The sequence below is a fragment of the Centruroides sculpturatus genome, unplaced genomic scaffold (genome assembly GCF_000671375.1).
Source record: "Centruroides sculpturatus isolate CEXI.00-Female unplaced genomic scaffold, Cexi_2.0 scaffold279, whole genome shotgun sequence".
Lineage (NCBI taxonomy): Eukaryota > Metazoa > Arthropoda > Arachnida > Scorpiones > Buthidae > Centruroides > Centruroides sculpturatus.
The window spans coordinates 178,992-189,620 of NW_019384541.1; the positions used below are offsets into that span (position 1 = coordinate 178,992).

The 10,629-nt window shown below is 29.7% G+C and overlaps 1 protein-coding gene across 1 annotated transcript in view; it reads left to right on the forward strand.

Annotated features, from left to right (window-relative positions):
• The window catches only part of LOC111623377 (uncharacterized protein C6orf106 homolog), a 77,705-nt gene extending 67,076 nt beyond the window's left edge, over positions 1-10,629 (forward strand). Inside the window, 1 exon segment of the mRNA XM_023365928.1 lies at positions 8,124-10,629. Coding sequence (XP_023221696.1) covers positions 8,124-8,213 — 90 coding nt within the window. The 3' untranslated portion in view covers positions 8,214-10,629.

Genomic DNA, 10,629 nt, shown 5'->3' on the forward strand with positions numbered 1-10,629 from the left:
TGAACCACACACCTAGCAATGTCATAATGCCATGCAGCAAGTTCAGACAGAAAAGCAGGAAGTGATGTTGAGAACCAAAGGCAGTTTTCATGCAGTGCTGCCCAGCAATTCCAGATTGGGGACTTTTTATTGACTAACAGAAAATTCAGGGAATTTTTTGGGTAACATTTTTTTCACTTTGATTTTTTTTAAAGTCTAAAGTATAAAAATTTTGACATAACAGAACATTGAAATACTGTTTAAGCATTTTGATCAAATGTGTTATTCAGAATTATTCATTATGAAATTATTAAAAAAAGGATTCCTATTTCTAAGTGACAACATGTTACTTTTGCTTGCCAAACTCCAAACTGATAAGGCTACTAGAATCTGCATTATTTAGTAAGTAAAACTGGTGGCAATAAATAATTTGAAGTGGTGAAAAAAAATTTAAAACTGGTGAAATAATTGATGATTTTTTAAAAAATGTTTTTTACAGCAATCCCTGAATATGGAGCTGATAGTGTGATTATTTTCATTCAGTTTGGTTGGATAAAAATTTTTTTTTTCTCTTCTTTTTTTCTTAAAATAAAACAATACAGTCAAACTTCCTCCATAACAAAGTTGATAAATCCTGAAAAAAATTTTGTTATGTAGAAATAACACTTTTTGTTAAATAAAGAATTATTTTAACATACAACTTACTTCTAACTCCAAACCAAAACAGGGCTTAATTCAATATAACTTCTTTCACTATCATTTTCGAACTTATAGTTCTTTTTCAGGTGAAAGAATGGACAAAATTGATGGTATTCGAACAGATCTTTTTCAAACAAATTCTGAAACGGAATATTCTAAGGAAACCCGTGCAATCTTTGTCTTAATTTGTGCATGCTCTGTAGATAGAAATATAGTTTTTGGCTTCTCATGTATCATAAATAAGAGTTTGCCAGGCTATCAATAAGGATAGTTCAAACTTATTGTTGATACATTTATCTTCTGTTGCTGTTTTATATATACAGATTGCTTCCATCCAGCTCAAATGATGTGGTTGCTGTGTCGTGTATATTATCTTTGCCTCATCAAATAATGCTTGTATGTCAGGGTCCGTGGCATACTGCGCTAATGCTGTTGTATGTCTCTTATGTAAGATGTCGGCTTTATGCTCCTTGAGCCTCACTTCCAATGATCTTTTTGTGGATTCCACGTACATTAAATCTTTATCCCACCTATGATCTTTTATAGGGATCATGTATATTCCTGCTAATTTGTCGTGTTGTGGAGTATCTTTTCCTTTACTTAGCATTCTAAAAAGAGTAGGACATCTTCTAAATATTAAGGCAGCCTGTTTTCTCTTGGTGATTTCTTTATACAGTTTCTCTAAGTATGGATTATAAGTAATTAAGATTCCATCTTTCTGAATGTTATTTTCTTGCCCTTGCGCTTCTGTTTGTTGGGGATAAAGCATTTTTTTGACCCTCATAGCTATCATGTTATTATATCCGTGTTGTTCAGCAATACTATTAATTTAATGGTGTTGATCTCTGTTGCTAGTGCCTGCAATGTCAATGAGTGGGTGTAAGTCCTTTTGACCAAGCTATTAAATGCTGCTACCTTATAATGCCTTGGGTCACAGGAGTGCGCAAGGGTGTACAATTGATCTGCCTGCGGTTTTCTGTATACCTCTGTGATGATGGTCACTTCTTTAACTATGTTGTTCACATTGACAAAATGAACTTGTATGCAGCTCTCCTGTTCAAGGCCCAGAGTTAATCCGTAAGAGTTGTTATTAAATGCGACTATGACTGCAGGCATGTCAGGTTTACATTTCCAAAGTACAGTGGTACCTCAGTATGCATCTGCTTTAGGATATGTCCAATTTGGAATACGTCCTGTTTGGACAAAACAAATTTTGCTCGGTATACGACTTTTGTTCGGTATACGACTTAATTCAATTATACGCACCATCTATGAACAAGTAGCACTATCGGTGTACTAGGCCAGACTAGACGTTCGTGGTGCCACAGTTTATAACTTTGTTTAATTTCTTTTTATTTTAATTTGTAAGTAAAATGTTATTATTTTTATTAATCATGAATTGCAAAAAGGCAACAGAAAAATAAAAAAATGACTAAAATCACAATGGAACTGAAAAAAGAGATTGTTGAGAAATATGAAGGTGGCATGCGTGTTGAAGATTTAACTGTTGCATACCATATTCCAAGAATGACGATATCAACAATCGTGAAAAATAAAGACATTATTAAATTTGCAAAAGGGGTTAAATCAATTTCTAAACATAAATCGAAGACATTAGATCATGTTGAGAAATTGCTTTTGCTTTGGATAACTGAAAAACAGTGTGCTGGCAACAGCATATCAGAAACAATTATTTGTGAGAAAGCTAAAAAGATACATGCTAATCTCATGAAAAATCAAGCAAGAACTAGCCAATTTTTTTTTACATGAGAACGGATTAATCATTTTTACATTACTTCTTATGGGAAAGGTTGGGTTGGTATACGTCCTATTCGGTATAAGCCCAAACACCAGGAACAGATTAAGATTGTATACCGAGGTTCCACTATATGAGTATATCATCCACGTATCTCTTTAATGTAATAATATTGTGGAGTTGGTCAGGCAGGACTTTCTGTTCCAGGAGTCTAATTACCAATTCACATAAATCTCCTGCTACAGGGTACACTCCTGCAATTCACATAAATCTCCATTGGTACACCTCTTCTTTGTTGATATACAGTGATGTGAAGTACAGTGATACACATCCAATCTTTCCCCAACTAAATATGTTTCAATGTTAAATCCCCACTAGATAATTTGAAAGTAATTTAAATTTTTCTTTTATTTTTAAATTAAATGTTTTATTAACTATATTAGAAGCTACAAAACTATAAAGCAACATCCTGAAATATGTTGACTAATTCTACTTTTATGGAAAAAGGGAAATTCGGTTTCCTTTCCCCACTTCTTATCTCAATTTTTCCCAAACATCTGGACGATTGACACACCTGATCTTCCTGTCAGCTGATGTAATTCTAGGCCTCTGATTGGGGGGAAAATCTAGATAAAAAGGCAAATTTTCACTCACTTGGGGGAGTTCTCGACAGTTTGTCAAGTGCTACTCCTCCTGCTACTCATCCAGCTAACAAAGTCCAGCATCCTGCTCTTTTCTACAACTAACCAGCTCCACCAAAATGTCCAACGAGGTAATATGAATTTATTGTAAACTCTCTCTCGCAACATAAGGAACTTAGGTCCAATATATATTCATTTTGTATCTTATTTGTCTGTTTTACTTTATTAAATTGTTGATTTTTGCATTTATTAATAGCCGCCTCTATTATTGCGACATCTCATTGCACAGCCCCACAACCATCCACGTGAAATTCCTTTAACATTAAGCCATCCAGTGACAAAGTGAGCGGATCTCTCAGATCTGATGATTAGAGAGCACTGATCCCTCATCTGTATTCTCACAGTGCCTTTGAATTGAAAGAAAGAATTATAGCACAATAAATGTACAAAATAATATTTCTTGATGATGGTTACTGTCTTCTATTATATTTAGTAACAAATCTCTTAAGGCACAGAAGGTTGGCAAAAGGAGTATAGAAGGGTATAGGGATTTAAAATCAAGCACACTGAGGTACTGTGGGGGGTATTAATCTGCTTGAGGAGAGCTATGAGGTCAACACTATTGGATATATTGAACTGGTATTCCTCCAAATATGGTGCTATTATATTGTGCATTCTCTCTTCAAGTTTGCGCTTTGGAGCACAAATTTTATCTACTACTGGGCGAATCTGTTTGTTTTCTTTATGCATTTTGGCAAACCCAAATAATTTGGACTTGTCAGGAGAGTCTAAAACAATGTTCTTAATATCCAACTTTGCTAACTTGGTATTGGAGAATCTGTTTATTCTAGCATGTAGTTTTTCACATTGTTATTGCTGATCTTCTCACATTGAGTGAGATTGATGTAATCCACTAGCAATTTCTCGTATGTCTGCTGCTTCATAATTACCATGGTTTTAGGTTTGTCCACTCTAATTAGAGTGATTTCATTTGCCTTCATCCATCCATGGGCTTTTGATATTTTTGTTCTTAATTTCTTTGAATCCACGGCATTTTTTGCCTTTATTATTTTTTGCACAGCCAACCATCTATAATATTCTTTGGTCCTATCTGGGAGGCCTTGTATTAGGGCCTCCATGTCAGGGATATAACTCAGAGTTCTGGTTGGGGTGGCGGTGGTGCAAATTTTGGACCATATTCAAATACCATCAATTTTGTCCATTTTTTCACCTGAAGAAGAACTGTAAGTTCGAAAACATTAGTGAAAGAAGTTATATTGAATTAAGCACTGTTTTGGTTTGGAGTTAGAAGTAAGTCATATGTTTTACAGTGTGTGTGGATGTTTTTATATATTTTAAGATAATTTTTTGTTATTTTATATAATTTAAATTAAAATAAATATAATTTTAATTTTAAGTAAGTTTACATTATATGTTCAAAAGTTAGTTTAACTACATTTTTGTAAAAAAAAAGTTGTAATTTTTTGTTGCACAAAGCAATTAAAATATGTTTGCTCTTCATAATATGCTTCACTCTTAATGCTTTATGAAAAATACTTCTGGGCACATTTTCATAATGTTGCAGTTCACTATGAATAATTTGAAATGCTTTTATCATTTTGTCATTTGTTGGTTTTATTTTCTTTATTTTTGGCTCCTCACTATCACCTTCTTCCTCATCTTGGATTGTTTGGTTACTTTTTAAGGTTTCCAAAATTTCTTAATCAGTAGGATAGTTAGTGTAATGACATCTTTGTTAATATTGTGATAATTGTCCAGTGTAACATTGTTCATAATTTTATTGAATTGGCGTAATGCTTCCCATGATTTTTGTTAATCCAAAAGTGGTAGGTAATTCATTAGCTTCATCTCATTCACCAGAGTTTTTATTAAATTCTGTTTTGGAAAACAATTTTTTATATTGATATCAGTTACTTTGTGAATCCACAATTTTGATAGCTCAGAAATGCATTCTTTTAAATTAATTTTGTCAGCATATTGTTTCAACTCCATTAATCATCATTATTAAAACTCTCTTATGATAATGAATTTAAGGTTTTTGATTATGTCTAGATCCATTGGCTGAAGTTTATATGTTAAATTTGTAGGGAAAAAGAACAACTCTACTTTTAAGCCTTCTTGTGAATGCAGAAGGATGTGTTGGACAGTTATCTACAACTAATGTAATTTTTTTTGTCATTTGTTTGTCTAATTTTAATAACCAATCTTGAAAAATCTGGCTAGAATGTCTCTTGAAATGGATTATTAAAATGATAATCCACTTCAAGAGACTTCATTCCTTTAAAACATCATAGATTTTTGCTTTTTCTGATTACTAAAAGTTTCAACTTTTTACTTTTTGTCATTTGCTCCAATTAATACAGTGATCGTTTCTTTTCTCTGCTTTCTACCAAAGCATCAATCAGTTTTAAAAGGGAGTGTTCTGTTGGGTGTACAGTTAAGGAATAAACCAGATTCATTTGTGTTGAAAATGTCCTTTGGCTTGTACTTCTCCAAACTCCATTTCAGTGTTTCAATCTGCCATTGATTGCAGTCCTCTTCATTAATAATTGCAGTTTCACCACAATTTTATTTTTTCAACAATGTCATGCTTTTAAACTCATGCCTTTTTAAAAATTTATTAAGCCAACCAGTACTTACCTGGAAATATATATAACCAAGTGATTCTGCAAACTTTAAAACCTTTTTGTTTAATTAGTGATCCTGATAATGTACATTCTTATCACAAATTAAATGTATTCATTTTAAACCTGCTTCATCTATATCAACATAAACACAGGTTCTAGCATGTTTTGCTGTAGGGATTGCATCATTGGCTAATTTCAAAATTGATTTGCAATTTTTTTATTATGATTGATAAACTACTCACAGGAATTCCAAACTTTGCCTCAATGTTTTTTTTTTTTAGCCTTTATCCTTTCTGCAACACACTAATTTTTTTTCAGTAATGCTTAAACACTTTCACTTTGACATTTTATTCTATAGTATAGAACTCTCTGCTCTCAAACCTGAAGTTACAATAGAGCGATGAAATACAACTTTTCAATTTTAAATGCTGCTGTAATTCAATTTTGTGAGAATACTCATAGACAAATGTAGGAGTGTTCCATTGAACTTTACATAGTATTCAACACTGTAAAATGATTTAGATGTGACTCATCTCAGCAACCTGCACAAGTAAGACTGTTTTCTTGGTATAAATACTGTACTGAACAAAATAAAAAATGTCACTGATATCCATATTCATTGTATAGGCTGCCCTGATTTTATGATGGATGTGTTCCCAAAAGATGCAGCATAAACAAAATTAGTGCAAAATTAATCCATCATACTGTATAGTACAATACTATACAGTGGGTGATCAGTTAACGAACATAATCTGTTCCAAGACTTTGTTTGCTATCTGAATAGTTCATTAACCGATTATCGATTTACCATAGGTTTCTATGAAATTTGATTAATTCGTTCTGGAGACCCCCAAAAAATAAAAAATATAGTCTATACTTTCTTACTACGTTTAGTTATATGTAATAATAAAAATACCTATATACACGGTCTTGCATTTTTATTAGTCATGTTTTTTCTGTTTGTGGGGGTTAAAGAATCTGTCCAATGTCGATTGCTTTTCTGTCTTCTTCATGATTTTTCAGAAGTAATTAATCTCATTGTAATTGTAGAGATCCCTAAGCCTATTAATCTCAACTTGTTTTGGATGCCATTTTAAGACTGTTGTTCTGATATCTTCCCACTTCTTCAAAAGATCTTTAATAGCAGATATCAGCATAAATTCACATTTTTAGAAGAAAATGTAAAAGAATTGTTCCTGTCAGAAATACAAAAGGTTGGAATTACAATGGAGAGTTTCAAAGTTTGGGGGAATACTATCCAATCAGTATATACTAGATAGAATGTCGATGTCGACGTCTCCCACGCTCCAAAAAGTTTAATTGTTGCCTGAAGACAAAGGAAGACCAATCAGTATTAGTTATTTTACATCGCTTCTTCGTGTTTGTTCAGTGAAGTGTTCATTATCTGAACATGTGTTCGTTGTCCAATCATAAAAATCTTTCGCAAAAGTGTTCATTATCCGATTTGTTTGTTAACTGATCTGTTCGTTAACCGATCACCCACTGTATTATGAAATGAATAGGGATGCTTCTCAGATTGTCCAAAAATTTATACAGTACAGTAATTTTTTCCAATAAAACATGTTAACTATAAGTTACAAATATTACTAAGAAATACTGTATAATACATACTAAATTTATTTATTCTAATACATAAATATTGTAAATACTATACAGTACTGTAATACTATAACTCAAAAACATTTGTTAATTGTAAATCATTTAGGTCAAAATGCCCTTGTTGACAGATAATATCTCTCCCCCTTCTTTATGACCAGTAGTTCTATGGGGGCAGATTACATAATAGTTTTAAAAGCTAACAACCAGTATTTCATACCCCTAGGCCACAGTTTTTATAGATTGATACCTGAAATTGAATTTAAATTCAAACACAACCCAGATGGAATAATCAACTTTTAAGGATCAATAGTCCTTACAAATTAAAAAAAAATTTGTTATATAGACATTTCACTTTGTTATTTAGAAGCAATTTTACTTATATTTTTGGCTGAAAGATCAGTGTAGAATGCAAAAGTTTGTTATACAGAGAAATTTGCTATATAGAAGTTCGTAATATGGAAGTTTAACTGTATATATGTATTTTACATGTACAAATACTTAAGAACAAGTGTCAATGCAATTTTTCATAAATTTTATTGTTTTTTGCTGTTTCTTATAAAAATGAAATTGATAGCTTTCTTTTCTGATGAAATTAGAAACTATTAATTAAGTGTTACTTTATTTTAGACTAATGAAAGAATTAGTTATTATTTTTTGTTAGTTTTTTTTTTTGAGTTTTGCAATTTGAAAAATATCTTTAAATTTACAGAGGTTATTGTTATGAATAAAAATTAATTTAAAATGTTTTTTGGTTAATGCAACAAAAATCTTATTTTTCAGAATTCAACTCATTTTGGACATCTGCCATCAATTACATCATCACCTTTACTACAGAATGGTGAACCATCCACTGAGGAAATGACTCCATAAAAGTTTCAAAGTTTTCCAAAAACCATCTCTTTGTTAACAAATAGAAGATTGTCTTGTGCGTTAATTGTCACACATCATTAAAATGTCTAGTAAAATTCACCAGTTTACTTTCTTCACATCTAAACAGAATTTCAACTTTATAAACAAAAGCCAAATGAAATAGGAGTTATAGAAATAAGCATTATTCAAACGTCCTTGTTTCTGAATAACTATACCAGTGTTGTTTATTCTGGATAATAGTTATTTATGAATTTAAAATGTTTTACTGAAAACTACTTTTTTTATAAATATATTCTAAAATAGAATTAAATAGAAATATAATTAACTATTCATTGATTTGTAATTGAAGAAATGAAACTTTATGATTATTAAATAAATTTTCTGTTTCCTTAAAAAGAATTTGTTTGTGATCATGTTTTTAACAAATTAGATTTCTAGTGTAGGTTTCAAGTTTTGATTGTCTGTTAACAATCTTTGATAAGAAAATGATTTATTTAACAAATTCATATTTGGATTTTAATAATTGTGTTTTCAATAAAAATACTTATTTTAGTTTGATTTTACTTGGATTGTTCTATAAGTGCATTATTGTTGTGTACAGTTTTCTTAAAGGTCGGCAAAATCCATTTCAGATGTTGGTAATGCTATATATATATATATATTTGTAATAATTTTTAATGGTTTAAGCCATTTGTGAATTAAAAATTATTTTGGTTTTGAATTTTTTTCTTTAAATTGTGTTTAGAAATTTACATTTTATAGAAGAAAACATTAGGAAAAGTTATTCTTGAAAATAACTAATTATAATGTAATTAAAGCACATAGTATGAGAGTAATCTTGACCAAAATTAAGAGAGTTACTTAAAAATATCAGAATCCCTATATCTTATACAGTATATCATATTTTGATAAGGAATTGTCACATTTATAAAACATTTTCCAAGGTTTTATTTCATTATTTTCTACTGTCTCTTGCTGCACTATAACATGTCACTTGTCAAATATGTCAGTGTTATGATGTTACATTGTCATTTTAATACGAAATATTGCTTTTTGGTAATTTGTGTTCGTTCTTTGTTCATATTCATACAATATAATTTTTTTCTGTGGTAGAAATAAATGGTTAATTTTTTTTTCTAAATTGTTTTAAAATTTGAATTTGAGTATAATTTTGAAATTATTTTCCTTTATTTGTGGTAGATTTGTAAGTGGTTAAATAATTCATATGTAATTAGTGAACTAATTTCAATCTGTACTTCATGACCAGAACTGCAAATAGAAGTAGAAGCTTTGTTGTTTATTAGAATTTCTTGTCTTGCCTTTAGCATATATTTACATACAGGGTATATTCGTAGGAAAATTAATTTTTTTTTATTAAATTTTGTTTTTTAATTAGAATTAGTGTATTTTATAAAATAAAATCTATTTAATAAAATTTAAAAAACATAATTGATGGAATAAAATTGATATTTCATTAATATTTTAGTACATTAAACAAAATTTAAAAACCTTTCATACTTTCAAATTTTAAATGATGAAGGAAACTACTTACATTTTACTATTTAGAAAATAAACCAAAATTTAAAGCAAGTTACTCAGATTTTTACAGAATTAAATTTTAAATATTAATGAATAAAAATGAATTAATCAGTTTTTACTTTGTTTTTATGTAATAAATCCAGTTTTTTTATTTAATTTTATTTTCTTCATTTTTTTAATTACAAATACAGTTGTTTTTTCCTACTCCAAAGTATCCAAACTAAATCTCACTGTGTCGTGAATTCATGGTCCAAGTTTTTGAAATAAGAATGCTTTTATTTGACCAATATATAAAATAGAAGTGAAGTTTTCAAAAATAAAATTTTCATATTTTTCTTTACAAAGTCGTCATACTGTTTCAGCTAACTATCCAGTTCACATTTTTGATATTATCTTGTGCTAATACAAAATGTCACCATGTCAGGTGAATATAACTGAACAAAAATAAGTAGATGTGATATATTTGTGCTAAAAATCTGTTACAGATATATTAGTCATATTTCTTGCAATTGTTGCCTTATATGAACTTGTCTTCTTCTTATTCTGTAATAAAATATTGTTGTTAATGTTGTATCAATGTGATACTGATCATTTATGACCTTTTAGAATACATGCTATATTTGTTGTTGAAATACAAGGTGAAATTTAAAAAAGAAAAAAAAAAAGAAAAACAATGTAACTTTGTTATTTCTGATGATATCGTTATGAGATATTCCACTTTGGTTAGTTTCTTATCTTCTATCATGTGATATTTTCATTAATATCTAATGTAAATTCAGTATAATTGTTTGACATATTTGCTATTTCTGAAATAATTTGTCATTCTTCTAATGGTTATTTTCATTCTTAAAGTTTAAGATTAGATATACAGAAAACA